This window comes from Eurosta solidaginis, chromosome 1 (assembly GCF_040869045.1).
Source record: "Eurosta solidaginis isolate ZX-2024a chromosome 1, ASM4086904v1, whole genome shotgun sequence".
Classification (NCBI taxonomy): Eukaryota; Metazoa; Arthropoda; class Insecta; order Diptera; family Tephritidae; genus Eurosta; species Eurosta solidaginis.
Window position 1 is genome coordinate 20932366 of NC_090319.1, and position 19119 is coordinate 20951484.

Here is a 19119-nt window from a genome sequence, read left to right on the forward strand (position 1 = left end):
TTTTATTTTGATAAACATGAAATGATTAAACGTACCATAACTCACCCAGCGAACATAAGCGATAGTTGAAAGTAACTAGAACAACTTGCTCACTCATAAAATAGTCTGGACTATATAGATTTCTTGTAGCTTCACCTGTGTAGAAAGCACCACCGTATATAAAAACTATAACTGGTAATGATTGATCTGATTTCAACTGTAATAAAAAGTATAAATGAAAATTTATTGCTATTGTTGTAAGAATATAATATTGAAAAAAAAAATATATATATTTTGCAATTGGTAAGGGTCATCTGAGTTAAAAAGATAACTTTCCGTTCTGCAAGTGAGCCTAATGGTTAAACAGAAACAATACGTCACCGCCACGACGTACGCCATTTTCTACTGACAGCCCATACGTGGAGTAAATTGGCACACATAACGACTGACGTAAATACTTTTATTTATTAATAAAATTGTAATCTGCATTATCACAATAATAATAGTTCGTTAGCTAATAGCATTACTTAGTTTTAAACATAAATTTTTCACACACGCATACTGTGCCAAAAAAAAGAAATTGCAACATATTTGACGTAGCTGACGTATGTCAAAAGTAAAAATTGGCAAAGCATGAAGGATGCGACGATTAATACGTTGCTTATCTGGCGTTTACCATTGATATAATCATAGCCAACTCAGCTGTTAGTTTCTTCCTGGTCCGCCAATTAAGTGACGTATTGTATCTGCTTATGATATTAGGATTTTTAACATCTTTGTCAAATATTTTATTTTTGGTACACTTTTTAAACTGGCCAAAGCATTTGATAAGCAATAGAAATATATATGCGTCCCTCAAACCTCAATTAATTTTATATGGTGTGCGATGATTTCGTAAATTGTACGCAGTCAAGTCAAATTATTCGCACAATAGTCAGGCTATGAACTTTACATATTATGGAAAGTTTAATAATTATCGAAGTACCAGCAAAAACATGTAATAGAATACCGCCTGATGCCAACTTATATCTTACACTAAGCACTCTGCTCTAATACCACGTTTACACATGCCTTAATATACAAAAAATAATCTACGTGTTTACATATGTGCCATCGCTGAGAGCTAAATTATTTTCTAAAAAATGTTATACTATGTACCTACAAACACACACCAAATTGACAATTTATACCATTTGGGCAATTTATTTCTCAACTTATCATATAATAAATTGTAATCATAAATTGCCAATTTAAAAAAAAAATTTGTGTGATAAATTGTTTCAAACTGCAAATGCAACCTTGTAAAGTGTGTTTATTGAGTAGATATAAACGTCAGTTACGCGTGGCTTAACTATATGGTTGGCTCATCTCATCAGCTGATTTGATTTTTTTCATTTCACTGGGGTAGGGATTGTCAAAAGAAGGTGGCAAACTCAAAACGAAACCAAACCATTGAACACATTTTCCTAAAGCACACAAAAATTTCAAAGTTTTATGTTTTCATTCCATTCTATTCGCCTAATACCAACACGAACATTTTGACAGTCTGAACAAAGGCATGTTGTTGATGTAGAGATGAGCCAACCAGCTATCAAACTACTATTGTGTAAACTAAATTGAGTTGTATGAACACCACTCAATTTAAATCGAAATTGCCTCAATTTATTTTTCTGCTTGAACATAGTATTAATACTATGTACAAACACAAACCAAGTTGGCAATTTATATTAATTTATATTATATTAATTTATTAATTTATATTATAATAAATTGCCAAATTTCAAAAAAAAAAAAAAAATGGCATAACAAATTGTTTCAAACTGCAAATGCAACCTTGTAAAGTGTGATTATTGAGTAGATTTAAACGTCAGTTACGCATGGCTCAACTATATGGTTGGCTCATCTCATCAGCTGATTTGATTTTTTTTTCACTTCACTGGAGTAGGGATTGTCAAAAGAAGACGGCAAACTAAAAATGAAACCAAAACATTTAACACATTTTCTTACACACACAAAATTTTCAATATTTTATGTTTTCATTCCATTCCATTCGCCTAATAACAACACGCACATTTTGACAGTCTAAACAAAGGTATGTTGTTGCTGTAGTGATAAGATAACCAGCTATCAAATTATTATTGTGTAAACTAAATTGAGTTGTATGAACACCACTCAATTTAAATAGAAATTGCCTCAATTTATTTTTCTGTTTGAACATTATATAACGTTTCTTTTTTATTTTGTGATTCAAATTGGAGATTACACTCTAGAGGTGGAACTTTTTCTGTGAAAAAGAAAAAATCCCCATCTCTAAAACTTGTTCATAATTACCGATTAGCGAAAGGAAAAATTTATATGGGAACTCTAGTTATATAATTAACGATTCAGCACGAAAATTAAGATAATCACGTTATTTGTAAATTAGAGCGCACCAGATTCACGCACGTTTTATACTCAGCGTGGTTTGCACACAGAGTATATTAACTTTGATTGGATAACGGTTGGTTGTACAGGTATAAAGGAATCGAGATAGATGTAGGCTTCCATATATCAAAATCATTAGTATCGAAAAAAAAATTTTATTGAGCCATGTCCGTCCGTCCGTCCGTTAACACGATAACTTGAGTAAATATTGAGATATCTTCACCAAATTTGACACGAAAGCTTATCTGGGCCCATAATAGATTGCTATTGAAAACGAGCGAAATCGGATGATAACTACGCCCACTTTTTATATATATAACATTTTGGAAAACACAAAAACCCTGATTATTTAGTAAATAATACACATAGCATGTTGAAATTTGACATGTGGGCTAATGTTGAGACTCAAACTTGAACAAAAAAATAGAAATAGATTTTTATTTATTTTTGTCGATATGCGCTTATGCATGTACCATGGCATGCACCGTATTGTTCAGTGGACGATGGCTGGTGCTTTAGTTTGTATGGCGACTGGGCTTCCAATATAGTGTGGTGCTATTGGCGGAGTCTCCAAATGGTTTCTGGTGGATGCTGGATTTAGAAGACTGCAAAATGAGGATCAAGCACGCATCACAATCTTCTCACAATGACCAGCCATGTAGACCTAGATTATTAGTGAGATATAGTTCACATTCCGAGTGTAAGCAATATCGTGATGGACTTTCCTTTCCACAAGCTGCTAAAAATGTGACCAACTTCCCCGGAACCGCTGAAATTTCTTGTTTTCTATCTAGAGGTTATTTACCTGTCATGGATCGTAGTGCTCCCTGCTCTGTGCATGCATAAATATTGCAAACGGGAAAAATATAAAATTTTTTATATAATTTTCCTAGCATAAAAAATAATTTAGGTTGTCAATTTAACTCGCACAGTTCTGATAGCTTTTTACCTAAATTATTGCAGTGCTGGAAAGTTCCAGAGGAATATTAGTTTAGGTACCTAAAATTTAGGCGAACTCGCACCCAGCCTAAGTTGGCTTTTTCTTATCTAAAGAAAATAACTTGTCCGAACTTAGCCAATGTGTGATTACAAAAGTCAATATTTGGCAGGTGGTTGGGTTTGCTACACCTGAGCACTTGTAAGCACTATAAAGTAGAACGTATTATATATTAAAACCTTTAAAGACACACGCTAGGATAACTATAAGTAAATGGGAAACAAAGCAGTTCAGACAGCATTAGCTTGAATGCACAATTGTAACGAATTTAGGGAGATCCTGGTTATTATGCACCTTCTGCTAATGCTCGAAACGCTGAACAGTCGAATAAATAACTCCAATATTCAGTATTGCAATCTGGTCTTTGTTAAGCTTACTTTGGGAGTACTTCAAAATTATACTTAACTACACAACTAATAGCGTGTTTAAATCAAACAGAAGCAGTTTAGAAAACACAAAATTGAGTGCAAAGACTTGCCAAATTGTTTATGCCCGCAGCAAAGAGAGTACCAGCCAAAATTATTAATCTAAGCAAACAGGAACTACGAATTCTCACTGGGTAGTCTATGATATCACCTAAGTAAGTTAAATGTTTCCGATACACAAATCTGTCGCTTTTGTGAGCTGTACGATGTAGTGCGTCTGCGAATGCGTCGCTCTAGCAAGGCAGGGACGGTGCCATCTAGGAACCGTTACTCTTAATGCCTTCGTGCATGGGGGGAAGACGCCTGAATAGGTACTAAGGTGCATTAAAAGTATCCCCATACAGTAATAGATTGGCACAATAGGTCTAAAAAGAGCCACCTGTCTGCTACGAGTGGGGAGTAAATCGTTGGAAAAAATTGATGCCTAATGTTTTATGAGAGGGATATTTTTAATTGTCTTGCATTTATCCATGCCGTGTAGGCAGCTTGTGCAACTGTGATTTTTGGAAAGAGAATTAATAAATTAAATACAGTCGAAAAAATAAACACAAATACCCCACGAAAATATATAGAAGACATTTATGCACATCTCGCCCAAAAAAAACCTTAACGAAAACATTACGCAAATGGCTACAAAGTAACGAGTGACGTCTCTTATTATATTTAGGGCATCATTCTGTATTACGAACAATAGCTCAGACGAACGAATCGCCTCTTAATAACTTGCCTAGCAATGGTATTCTCTGCCACTTTCATCATCTAACAATTGCTGAGGCCTTCCTCGTTGACATGACGTAAGAAACGAACGAAAGTGATAGAAAATATCATTGCTAGACAAAGATGTTAAGAGACGATTCCTTCGTCTGAGCTATCGTTCGCAATAGAGAATGTGGCCCTTATTCTCTTTGGCAGTACCAAAGAGGATAAATACAATAAGAGCCGTCACTCGTTATTTTTTTGGCATTTACTCGATGTATACTGAGAGGTAGTCGCTACTTTTTTTTTGGACGAGATGTTTATAAATGTCTTCTATACATTTTCGTGGGGTATTTGTGTTTATTTTTCGACTGTATTTAATTAATTTATTTAATTCTCTTTCCAAAAATCACAGTTGGACAAGGGGCCTACACGGCATGGATAAATGCGAGACAATTAAAAATGTCCCTCTCAGAAAACATTCGGCATCAATTTTTTCAATTTCCAGCGAGATACTCGCCACAAAATAACGAGTGACGGCTCTTATTGTATTTATCCTCTTTGGCAGTACACCGATGCTTTATAATAATAATAATAATAATTTTTTTTCCTCACCTCGTTTGTATAAACATTCAGATATAAACAATCCTCAGATCCTTCAACTCCACCGGTGCGTGAATTCTTTTGCACTGGTTTATTAGCACATTGTGTACAATCTTTAATGCCTGACCACGCTTCCACAGGTTGTGGTGCACGAAAACGTAATTCTCCAAGTGGCGGTTTTGCATAAGGTAGACCTTCAAAACTGTAATAATTTTGTGCATAAATTGTCTGGCAGCGTTGACCTCTGATCTCGCCAAGTGGTAGAGTGAGCAGCTGCTCGTTGATTCCCTGCAACAATTCCCTAATAATATCTTTTTTTGTTCAAAATTCCATTTAGTGTTTTAATTAAAATGAATTATTTGTGTACGTTAAAGTCATTACTGTTTGTTTATGCATGTACTTGTGTCGTATGTATTTTATTTTTTCAGATATATTTATTTATTTAGCTGCAATGCTTATTTTATACTTACTCTGAGCTCATGAAGACCGTTTATTTACAATTGCGTGCGTGAATGTTTTTTCTTTCGCGTTTATTAAAAAAACATAAATACTAGAGCCCAGTCGTTTTAAACACTTTTTGTAGCAAGGAATATATCAACCGACTACGTTGCTAGCTCAGGACAGACTAAAAATTCTTTGTCATTTAAGTTGAACGTTTGATTAGACTTCGTTCATTTCGTTCATAAAAAAAAAAAAAAATTGCTTTATCTTCATTGTCGTGTAAATAATAACAGTGCCTCAATTACTAAACGATTTACATATATATTTTTTTGCTTTTCACTGAGATCTTAAATAACATTTATTTATTTAGCATACGAAGGCATATTTTTTACAGAGTACCAACATAATTAATTTAATAACATAAAAGTTTTCTATGAATAATCACAGATTAGGTTTGGTTGATTAAATTGGCCGGTCAATTAGGACCTCACATAAATCAAATCTGTTCATAGTGTTGCCAAAGAGGGTAAATAAATAAGAGCCACCAGTCTGCTACGAGTGGCGAGTAACTCGCTGGAAATCAAAAAAATTGATGTATAATGTTTTCTGTGAGGGACGTTTTTAATTGTCTCGCATTTATCCATGCCGCGTAGGCACCTTATGCAAATGTTTTTTTTGGAAATACAATTAATTAATTAATTAAATAAAGTTGGAAAAATAAACACAAATACCCCACGAAAAGTAACGAGTGACGTCTCTTGTTATATTTATCCTCTTTGGTGTTACCAGAATTTGTTTGATGACCAAACGGTAAAACATCAATTAGGTACCAGGACTCATGTTATAGAATAGGAAAAATAAACACAAATACCCCACGAAATGTATAGAAGACATTTATGTACATCTCGCCAAAAAAAAAAAAAAAAACCTGGGAGTACCCTAACGAATAACATTAAGCAAAGTAACGAGTGACGTCTCTTATTACATTTATCCTCTTTGGTGTTACCAGAATTTGTTTGATGACCAAACGGTAAAACACCAATTAGGTACCAGCAATCATGTTATAGAATAGGAAAAATAAACACAAATACCCCACGAAATGTATAGAAGACATTTATGTACATCTCGCCAAAAAAAAAAAACCTGGGAGTACTCTAACGAATAACATTAAGCAAAGTAACGAGTAACGTCTCTTATTAAATTTATCGTCTTTGGTGTTACCAGAATTTGTTTTATGACCAAACGGGAAAACACCAGGACTCATGTTATAGAATAGATGCCTCAAGTTCTGGCAACTCTGCCGCCCGAGTAGTTGGAGCCTTGATTTCGCGAGCGCTAGACACGCACACAGACTGTGCTCAACCGTTTTTTCCTGCAGGTCGCACTTCCTACATCAGATGTTACTGACGAGGTCTAACTAAGAAGACAGTATCCAGATAATATGCCCATTGTAAGCATTAAGTCTTATCTCTTCTACTAGATATGAGCGACTCTGTTAGTCTAAAGTCGTAGGATTTTCACGATTTTAGAAATTTTACAGCCCCACGCTTCTGTCCACACCTCTCCTGCTGGATGGATTGTATGCAACTCATGTCTCCTTTTCGTTTCTCCCAATCGGAGCGGGACGTCAACCGTCGATGTATCGAGTGCTGAAACCTACTTTTCCAACTCATCTTTCACCCTTTCGTTACCGTCTGCCGGTCTACAAAACAAGTGCGATATTTTATCACATCTGGCAGCATTTTGACAGGATGTTCAAAATGGCGACGCACACGTTTGGCTATTTTCAGCAGGTGACAGAAAGAGATACAGGATGGGATCGATTGTATTTTTGGTATTTTAACGTCTGTGCTGAAGATATCACACTTGTCTTATCCACAATGCGTATAATACGATACGGGTCCTAATTTAAAATATCAGCAAAAAAAAATTTTTTCGCTTGAGAGAAAAAATATTTTATGTTTTTAATGAAACTAGCGTTATTAAGCAGCCTTGATTTTTATTAAAAAAAATCCTTTTTTGCTGGTTACAAGACGAATCTTTACAAAATGATGGCAAAGCGAATTCAACCAATTCGCCGTGCAGTAGAATGGCAAGTCAAAAGAAAATTTTCATTGACGTCTTTTACAAGGCGTGGTATGGAAAATATTCAAGATAAAGCAATCAACTGTTGGGATAAGACCACCTGGTACGGAATTCGCCTTGTGCTGGGTCCATATCGTGTGTTAGGATTCGTATCGAAATCAAGTTTTCACTCAAACGTTAAATCAAAATAGCTCTGAAATCGTGAGTCCGAATAACGACATATGTCAACTAGAGATTTCGCATACTAGTTCAATTTATAATTTTTCATAATTTGTATAGTTTGGCAGTTTCAAATTTATAAATTGAGTGAAAAATGGACTCCGATACAAATCGTAACACACGATACGGCCCCTGGTTAGTAAATTGAATTAACAGTTGGGTATGCATTGAATTAAGAAGCCGAGAGGTACTAATAAATTCGAAATTTCAAGTTCTCTCTCTTGATCGAGTTGTGCAATTTACATTTAAGCTTCCACAAGGGTCTGGTACGATACTTCGAAAAAATTTTGAAAAATAAATATGTCAAAACAATAAAAATCGAAAAATATATATGTAGATGTCTGAAATCTTCTCTCAAAAGATGTTCGGAAATTAAAATGCCGAAACTTGAAATGTGCACAACAAAATAACTGTTGAAATAATTGTGGAAAACCGAAAATCCTGAAAAATTAAAAATGTCAAAAAATATATCGAAATAATGTAATTTAGGTGTGGAATTAATAACATTATTTCGATATTTGTTTCTAACTGTTTTACATGAAGATTGACACGATTTGGCTTCGGTATCAATAACTTGAAGACGGAAATCTGGTGGCCGATCAATAAATTTCGATATTCCCAAAAATTTTAAATTTCGACATTTCTGTTTCAACATTAAGAGGTATTTACAAATTTCCGTAGAAAACCTTTTCCACAGCTTAAATATTTATAAACGGTTAGCAGTTTATTCAAGGCGAATCTATACGCGGTTATCATGAACCAAAAAACAGATCCCGCATTAAAAAATGAGAGAGCAAAAAATCATAGTTAGCCGTGAAATAAATTTTCTCCGCGTGACGTCACGCTTTTGACAACATGTTTCATTACTGACGCAGTGTTCAGACTTTATTCCAATGGGAGTATTTTGGTCCGCTCTTACCTCCTACTATATTTTTTCATCTCAAAGATTTATTTGGGTCGAGTTGAAAACTAAATAATATGTTCGGGTGTGATCTGTAAATCCTGGCAAAATTTAACATAGGTACAGCACTTCTTGAATACGTTGAGTCAGTGAGGTCAGCTAACGCTGTTTTGTGATAACAGTCGCCAATTGGGGGAACAACCGAGGTAAAATCTTCTTCCAACTGTCTCTCCCGACTCAGTGCAGGTTTTCTCTTTTCTCTGTTTACGAACGAAAATCCTGCACAGTCTCGAATTTATATCCGTCAACAGTGACGTAGCTACAAAGGCCGCGATGACAGCAAGTACTTCGCCTTGTCCAAATTTACTGCGAGACCCACTTTTTTGCTTTTTTATCTTCGCCTCCATGTTTGAACAGCCCGGCGGGTATCCCCTCATTACTTGGCACCTTGTGATTTTTTAGCCGTGATATTGGATGTGTTTTTCATCATCGGCGATCGGGGTATCGGGTTCGTCTTCTCCCACACTCTGTACGTCAGTTAATAGGTCGCCATTATCATCCCTACAGGAATCTGCCCCGGTCTTGAAACCTTCTGTCATTAAAAGAGCATGAAATATGTATGGTAACCGAAAATAATATTTTTTCGCGATATATATATAGAATGTGGTGTGTTAATGGGAGCATTAATTGGCCATCCTACACGTTTTAGGCCGACTCCATGTGCATCTGATAAGGCAGATAACTTTTTTTGCTAAGAAACATTTTATGGCAAAAACACAATCGAAAGGTTTGCCAAGCCACCAAATCAATTTGATGTTAGTTGTCCGCCCGTTTTCAAAAAGGAAGAAAACATATACTCCGAAAATTTAATTTTTACTCCGGCGTAGTCGTTTGCTCAGGTAACAGTTTTAAATACTCCGAACAATGGTAGCGAAATATGAGAGAAATGTAATAAATCGAAAAACTTCAAAAGCGCTACGTCATCAAACTTTTTTTTCAAATTCGATTACAAATACAACAATTCCGGAATGCGATATCTTGGCTCATTCGATTATGCACGGTTATGGCAAAGCAAATTCAACTTAATTCTCCGTGCAGAAGAATGTCAAATCAAAAGAAATTTAGTATTAATTTCGATTAACTGACATCTTGCTGTACCAAAGCGTTGCTTGGGAGGAGAGTTTATACAAAACGATGGCAAAGCAAATTCAAGCCGATTCGCCGTGCGAATGCCAAGTCAAAAGAAAATCGGCATTAATTTCGATTAACTGACATCTTGTAATATCCACTAAGCAATCAGCTGATTATTCACTTCTCTTATTTGCTTACAAACTTTAATTAATTATTTTTGAATAAAGATATTTACAAGATTATTGCTATAGTTATTGTCTAATTATTGCACAATATAATTTTTTTTATCTACATATGTATATGTACCTTGCTAAAAGTGAAAATTCAGTTCATTGTTGGCCTTGCTTCACCCCAATAATAATCTTCTTCATTGGATGCACCACACAAATGTTTGACATTAGAATATAATTTCGCCCATACCTCTAACTTTTCTTTCTCTGGCAGATCTTGAAATTGCATTTCCCTATTAATATTTAATGCACGCAAATTTTGATATTTCGTTACAGCATCCCAAATTATCGGTTTAGTCTCCTCACAATCTGGATCACCACACATTGCGTATGCGGTCCACATACCGACCATACGTCTAAGGATTTTATATTCATCAGAGTTTGGCAATAACTTTCGAGAATCAAATGAATAGAAGAGATAAGATAGTTCATCTGCATGCGCCACGCCACGAACTTTATCTGGAGCGCAATATTTGGCGCGGGCCAAATTGAAATCTTTAGAGTCATAATCAAAACGATAGAGAAATGTAGGTGCGCGTGCAAATGCTAAACGTGCCAAGATTGTACGATGGAAATCATGCCAAAAGATTTTGAAACTATATATCTATAAAGAGAAACAAAAGATAAATATTTGTACTTGGAAAATTTAGAAAAATAACTCATCTTACTTCTAAATATTTCATTAGCGTACTATCATCAGGTTGAGCGGGACTAAAATGTAATTTTAGCAATTTTTCTCCCAATTTTCTATTCTCTTTCAGTGTATGCCTCATACGCACTTCTTCAGGTACTATTAACTCCGGTTCATTAAATAAACGCCTCATCATATCCGGATTCTTTTTAAGATTACGATACATAAGCAAACCTTCAAAGGATGCACCACCGATCATCATTGCTAGATTATTGCTCCATGCGTTCTTGAGCATGTTTAAAGGTTTTTCTGGTATAAAGCAATCATCTTCAATGTAAGGTTCAACAATTGGACCAAATGCAAACATATATGTATTACGAATTTCTTCCTCACTTAATAGTGTGTGCATAACTAATTTGCATGGTTCGAGTGAATTTAAATATTTGTAAACTTCTACATCGATATTCTCTCCCGTATAGCCATGGCAGCGTGCCAAACGAAACGCCATGTTCTTTTGTGGCATATGTGCCCAATAATTGAGAGCTGTTCCCGACATACATATAGCACGACGAAAGAGATCACGTCCTTGTTCAGAGATCATTAAATAATGTGTTGATGCAGCGCCCGCACTTTCACCAAAAACTGTAACATTTTTGGGATCACCATTGAAAAAGGAGATATATTGTTGGACCCATTTCAGTGATAACGCTTGATCTTTGAGACCAGCGTTTCCGGGTATTTTGAGGGTTGGATCACCAAAGCTTATGAAACCTGAAATAGTAGAAATTTGTTGAAATTACACTGTATGAAACTTATGGGTTTTTCTTTTCTGAAACAAGTGTCGCTCTGTTGGTTCATCTCAACTCTCCAGTGAGTTCCTCTGACAAAATATTTTCCAATGAACAACAACAAAAGTGGTCTCACTATGTACCAAACCAGCCATTATGCATAGGAGATGTTAAAAAGTCTAAACTTACATGATGGAAACAGTCTTTCCAGAAAAAAACGTCATTAAATATAAAATTGGGACTAATATATACTTCGTATTAAAGTTTCTGTATCCACTTTAGTAAATAAAGAATATTTTTAATAAATTTTTTACAATCAGTAAACTGCTGAAACTGCGAATATTTTAAATGCATTTGTAAATATATATATAATTTTCCACATTTTAAATGATTTTGTTAAATGGAGGATAGTGTTTTCGCAGACCTTAAAAAACTACTTTCAGTTTCCGCTAAATTTCTAAATGGCAAGTATTCAATTTTGTAATTTTGGCTTAATCATTGTTCGAAATTACGCAGGAATCAAACGAGTAGAAGGTTCAGGAATGTTACCCAATTATTCCTCAGGGATTTTTAAAAGGCGTTCAGTATCCCACAGAAAATTTCGAAATGGTCTTAAACATATACCAAAAGCATTTTGAAAATAATACCGATATAATCGTGAAGTAATGTCAAAGCGATGGGAACAACACCGAAATTAGCCCAAAAAAAAGAAAATTGAGAGTTGATGCCAAAACAAACACTTAAACTTCCACAGATTTTTATGCTGAAATGATTCCAAATATAAATTGAAAATAAATCCGCAGTGGCCCGAAGATTCTTAATTGATCCCAAAATTATCCTCAAATATTTCCAAATTGATCCCAAAAACTGCTCAGATATGATCTCGAAAAAATACTTAAAATAGTAGTAAATTGAACACTGAAATATTTTCGAAAATAGTCCGTAAATAGGATCGAAGTTATTCCGAAATTATCTCGAAATGGTAACACCATAAGAATTAAAAAGTGAAATCGGTCTTTTACCTAAAAGTTTTTTATTTGATTTTCAATTTAAATAGGCGATGTATTGTCCTATATGCAGCAACTAAATGCCCTTTTTTTTATTTTTTCAAGCCAACCTAAAAACTTAATCACAAAATGCTTTGCATTTTTGTTATTTTTTCTATAACCTCGGAAGAGATTTTAGGCCGAGCTTCTCTTCCAATTTGCGTCGAGCTCACTTTAATTTTTCCTACAAATTGGCGAAACGCGACCTACATGTTTTATGCCGACTCCGAACAGAATGTGCAAGCTAGATGAGTTTTCACTGAAAAACCTTTCATGGCAGAAATACATTGACTATTTGCCAAATTACTGCCGAGGGGCGACCCCAAAAAAAAATAACAGTAAAAAGTCAGCATTTAAATACATAAGTAAGTATTCTGGAAGAAGTTTTTTCACAAGCAATTCTTCCGGATTAATATGGACAGCCTAATCAGAAAAGCTTAAACTTACCCAAAGAGCAAAGTCTATAGTTGAAGGTTACTAACACCACATTTTCGTTCATGAAATAATCGGGTCCATAGAGATGTCTTGTGGCCTCACCCGTACGGAAGGAGCCTCCATATATAAATAACATGACGGGCAAAGGATGTTCTGAACTCAACTATACAGTTTTTGATAATGTTAATTAATTTTTTTTTCGTTTTTGCATTAGTATTTGTTTTATTATATACCTTTTTTGTGTAGACATTAAGATACAAACAATCTTCGGATCCTTCCACGGTTTGAGTATCGAAATTCATTTGTAAAGGTTTATTTGCACACTTTGTACAATTTTTGATGCCCTCCCATGATTTTGCTGGCCTCGGTGCTCTAAATCGTAATTCCCCTAATGGTGGCTCAGCAAAGGGTATACCTTCGAAACTGAAATATGGTTTCTCGTAGATCGATTCACATTTTTTTCCGCATATATCACCCAAAGGTAGGGTAATAAAGTAATCCGTGCTGAAAGCAATGTATTAAAGTTTTATAAATTTAAAAACTTTAGTACATGTATGTATTAAAGGTTTAAAATTTAATATGTAGGTACATACTCACTCTTCAGTCATTGTATTTTCAATTTTGTTTTACCGGCAGAAGAATTTGTTTCTCACTTTTCCATACAGCTTTAATGAGCATTACAGTCTAATTTGAGTGCCAGTGTCTAAGTTTGCTGTGTGTTAGCTAGTTTGCATAAAATTGTATACTCCAAACTTCTAAATCTAACCTAGTCGATTTGAAGGTTTTTGCTTTAATTTGTTTAAAGTTGTAAAAAATCAACTATTTTCTACATTTTTATTTCAATATTAATTTATATTTGTTTTGTCATTTATTTATCAAAGGCAAGAGGAAAAGAAGTTTTTAAATGACACAAAATAGAAATTGGCACAATAAAAATGAATGACTTCTAATGACTGACTGCTTTGTAAAAACGATCAAGCAAAATAAAAAATCACAATAATACTTTTACACATGTGCATATAAGCTTCACTCACATTTGAAATAAATAGTACTCATAGAGTATTTTGTAGCGCTAATGAGTAAAAGTGTTAGTCATGATTTCAATTGATCGCGAGTAAGTTGGCCCCTCAACAAAGCCAATGTATTAATATAACATTGTCAACTCTCGGCGCTCTCTATGCACTCCTCTAAACACAATGAGTAATAGTATGATGCATAGCGGAATGATACAAGGTGGCAGCATGGTGACATACCTACAAACATAAATAAAAATTTCATGTACTTTGTTTTTGTAAATTCGATGGACAAATGTCAAAATCGTACTGCGCCGGAAGTGTATGTATCATATCAAATAAAAAAGTTTATAATCAGCTGTTCCATGCTGCCACCTTGTATCGTTGCACCATGGTATGATGCTATTGCGCCCAACTTGGATGGATTGAGATTTCTCAAGACACTCAAAATACTATGTGGGCGGACTTGCTGCGCAAACTCAATGGTGCGATCAGAGAAAATATTGATAACAAATAATTCTCTCCACGTACTTATGTTAAATAGAGATAACTATGTACGTAAGTAAATATTGGATACACATATAGCTGGATACATGAAGATACTCATAGTAAGGTGCTTTATAAACATCGCATACTATCGATTATTGCATTTGAAATGTTTTAAGTAGAGATCGTACAATAATAAATTTTATTATAAAAATAGTTTTTTAGTACATTGAAATAACTCCCTGGTGTACAAAACTAAAAATAAAAACAAAATCCAATCAATTATAATTAAACGAAGGAAAGTAAAAAAAAAAAATTTATTAAATAAAATGCAAGGTAAACAAGTAAAGGTGTCTACGTTCGGGTGTAATCAAACATTATATACTCAGCGTGAACTTTAATTGTACATTTCATTTAAGATAAATTTCTTGTCTCCGTAATACGTGGCACCGCCCGTTAAAAAAAAAATGTTCCCATTTCCTCTTACAATAAAACTTGATAAGTGAAATCTCATTGATTTAAAACTATTTTTTGCTAAGTTATAGCTTATTATTCTAGTCTACGACCCTTTTAAACTTGTTTTATATCTAAGTTGCCGTGGTCTTTAACCGATGCCGTCCATTTTTACTGGAAATATTTTCTGCTATAAGGAAAATATGTGTACACAATTTCATTACGATCCGTTAATTTTTCTTCGAGTTATGGCACCCGAAATAGAAAATTGCCTAGTCATAAAAGGGGCCGTGCCACACCCATTTTCAAAAATTTTAGTGTTTTCCAATTTAATGTTATAATTCAATTTAGAACGTAAAATTCTATTTATACGAAGTTCTTTTTCGTTAAGATATAGCTTATTATTTTCGTCTACGACCCTTTAAAAAATCTTTTATATAAAAGTGGGCGTGGTCCTGAACCGATTACGTTAATTTTTCTTGAAAGCAGTCGTTATAGTATAGGTAACCTCTCTGCCGAATTTAGTTAAGACAGGATTAAGGATTTTTGATTTATTTTTAATAATATTTGATTTTATCACAAGTGGGCGTTGCCCCGCCTATTTTCAAAAATGTTTCCAAATTTTTATCAAGAGTCTATCAGTCCACATGTCAAATTTCAACATTGTAGGTGTATTATTTACTAAATAATCAGGATTTATGTGTTTTCCAAAATGTTATATATTGTTACGAATATTAGCAACATTAAGGGGTACTGCCATCTCTAAGCCGATGCTAAGCAGTGACGTGAATGCACATCAATAATTCAGTCATTATGCCTACACATATGTACGTACACGCAGCAGAGAAGCAACGTACAAAAACATGCAGATATCTTATCTGAGATATGCAATTATAATTGTGGAAGTGTTGCTCACAAACACACGCGCATATGAGAGCTATACACGTACATCTGTAGTTATAATTATAACAGATAACCAACTAGTATATTCTAGAACAGAAGCGCCTAGAAGATGCAACGAAGAAATCAAAGAGTATAAAAGGTCTCAACAATAGAGGCGCTACAATCAGTTTTGATTAAGCACGCAATCTGTCGGGCAATAGTAGAGTTATTTGTTGTGAAGTACTTTAATAAAGGCCATTTTGCATTACTAAATATTGGAGTTATTTATTCAACAGTTTCGTGATTCGAACCTTAGTAGAATATTTGAAATATGCGTAATTGCAGTAAATCCGTTACAATTGGTGTCAGAAGAGGAATTGTTGAATAAATTCCGAAGATTTTGAATACAACTTGGACATGGCAAAGTTCAGTGAATTGAAGATCCAGCAAGTGAAGAAGAAGTTGGAGAGCCGTGGATTGAATATAAGCGGCATTAAACTCGAACTTCAGGCACGACTACGAGAGGCAATGGAGTTGGAAGGACTTAACGTGGAAGAGTATGTCTTTACTCTTGATGGCGAGGAGACAACAAAAATTGAAGAGCAAAATGAAACATCGCAGATAGTTACCAGCACAGACTTGGATGTGATATTGGCTGCAATATCTGCAAAAACGTCGACAGAAACATCGAGGATTGATGCACGAGAAACACGTATTTCAGAAATGTCGACGCAGATAACATTCAAGATGGAAACTCAACTTGAAGAACAGAAGACATATATGACATCTCAGTTGGCTGAGCAGTTGAAAGCACAAGAAACGCGTATTTCAGAAATTTTGACACAGATTACATCCAAGATGGAAGCACAAGAGGAGCGCTTATCATTGCAGGTGGCACAAATGTCTTCGCAGTTAGAAGCACAAAATACAAAAATTGTACAGCTCGAGGACAAAATGGATGCCGAGATAGAAGCTTTGAGAGGTCGTATACAGGAGTTGCAAATAAATCGCCCAACAATTTCAGCGAGTAATCCAAAGGTAAAAACTCCATCTTTTGACGGCTCTGTTCCTTTCCAGGTGTTTAAGATTCAGTTTGAGAAGACCGCAGCAGTGAACAACTGGAGTGCTGAAGATAAAGTTGCTGCACTATTCGTGGCATTGAAAGGATCTGCTGCTGAAATCCTACAGACTATTCCCTAGGGAAAGCGGAACAACTAAAAAACATTGATGAGCGCTCTAGAGAGGCGATATGGAAACGAGCATAGAAAACAGATATTCCAAATTGAGTTGCAAAACCATCACCAAAGAGAGAATGAGACTTTGCAGGAGTTTGCCTCAGATGTTGAAAGATTGGCTCATCTCGCAAATGCGGACGCACCCGTGGAATACACCGAGAGGGTAAAAATCCAGAGTTTTATAAATGGCATACGGGACGTGGAAACAAAGCCAGCTACATACGCAAACCCAAAGTCAACATTCGCAGAAACGGTTTCACAAGCTCTGATTCAGGAAACAGCGTCGCTTCTGTGTACGCCAGTTTTCAAAGCACGCCGTGTGGAAGTAGAAAGGCCAGAGTGGGTAGATACAATATTTGAGGCGCTGAAAGGATCGCAAAAGCGGAGTGAGAGAGTTATCAAATGCTTCAAATGCGGGAAGCCCGGTCGCATTGCACGTCATTGCGATCTTGATCCTAGTATAATCGTGACGACAGAAGATTTAAGCAGATGTTATATTAAAAAACTACAGAAGAGAAATGAATCTTCTCATTTGGGTAATGTGCTGCGTGTTCACTTTGCTTCTAAGTGATGAAAAAGTGATGTCGAGTAAACAAAAGGCAAAGGGAAAATTAACCACTGAGCTTTTTGGTGATGTAAATAAACACAATATTTACATAAATGACAGTCTCACTAATTTCAATAGAGCTTTGTTTACAGCGGCAAAAAAAAAAAACAAAAAAAGCAAAAAGTTATAAGTATCTGTGGTTGAAAAATGGAAAAATCATGATAAAAAAGGCTGATAATGGCGAGGCTGTTGCTTTGAGAACTTTTGACGATTTGTCAAAAATAACTTAGATTCATATAATTATTTATCATCAAAATTAATGGTATTTTTAAATTTCTTATATAATGACAGCGATGCCATAAACACGCCTATTAATGATTTAAATTTATTGAGTACTAGTGACTCTTTTGTTGTTATTCACCAAAATATACGCAGTCTTCGGCAAAATTTTGATCTTTTGGTCTGTCATTTTGAGTTGTTTAAAACAAACCCGATTTAATTTTTGTTTTTGAAATATGGATATACTCTCATGAAATGCGAGACTTTACGATACCTGGCTATACTTTTTTTGCTAACACTAATGACCAATAATCTGCAGGTGGTGTTGGAGTTTTTGTTCGAAATATTTACGAGTGTGTATAACATTACAAGCGCATATATATTAAAGATCTCCTTAATCATATCTGACAAAGTTTTTAATTCCATGTGTGTCTATAGATTACATTCGGTTTCTGCACAGACATTTTTGGAAGAGTTTTCAACTCTTCTTTGTAGCGAGAATTCAGGCAATTTCATTATTTTAGCTGACTATACTTTGGATATCCTCAGACTGAGTGATACAACTGATAACTACCTAACGCTTATGGCTAATCATGGTTTAACATCATTCTTAAATGTATCTACTCGTAATGTTTCTGGAAGCTGCATCGACCATATTTTTGGTCGCAGCAGCTGTAGTACTTTTAAAAATATTTCCGGCATAAACCTTGACTTTAAAATTACAGATCATACTATGACTGGTATAGTAATAAATATTGCATGGAAAAAAAGCATAAATAGAAGTAACACGAGTTCAAAATTAATCAAGATTAATTTCGGTTTGCCTAATCAATGCTTACGGTTTGAGTCCTGGGGCAAAGTTTTTGCTGAGAAAGACGTATCCAATGCATACCAAATTTTTTTAAATACTTTTATAAGCCATATTCAGGCTGCAACCTTCTCCGTCACTTCACCTAGATCTGACATAAGGTTAAAGCCTTGGATAAGTAAGCAGTTGATGAAAAAGATTCGCCCTAAAAACAAGCTTGGAAGAAAGAGCACTAAAAATCCTTCGAATACAAGGCTTCGTAGTCGACATAGAGATCTTTGCAGAAGGTTAAGAAAAGAAGTACGATTGGAACGCGACAGTTTCTATTGAAATGAATTCAGGTCGTCGTTTGGAAACCCAAAAAAGGAATGGAATGTTATAAACA

At 34.9% G+C, this 19119-nt stretch overlaps 1 protein-coding gene across 1 annotated transcript in view; it reads right to left on the reverse strand.

Moving 5' to 3' along the window:
- LOC137235078 (uncharacterized) overlaps positions 1-19119 on the reverse strand; it is a 75750-nt gene that overhangs the window by 27631 nt on the left and 29000 nt on the right. The window contains 6 exon segments of the mRNA XM_067758297.1: positions 46-196; positions 5137-5435; positions 10252-10735; positions 10800-11533; positions 13044-13194; positions 13265-13535. Coding sequence (XP_067614398.1) covers positions 46-196; positions 5137-5435; positions 10252-10735; positions 10800-11533; positions 13044-13194; positions 13265-13535 — 2090 coding nt within the window.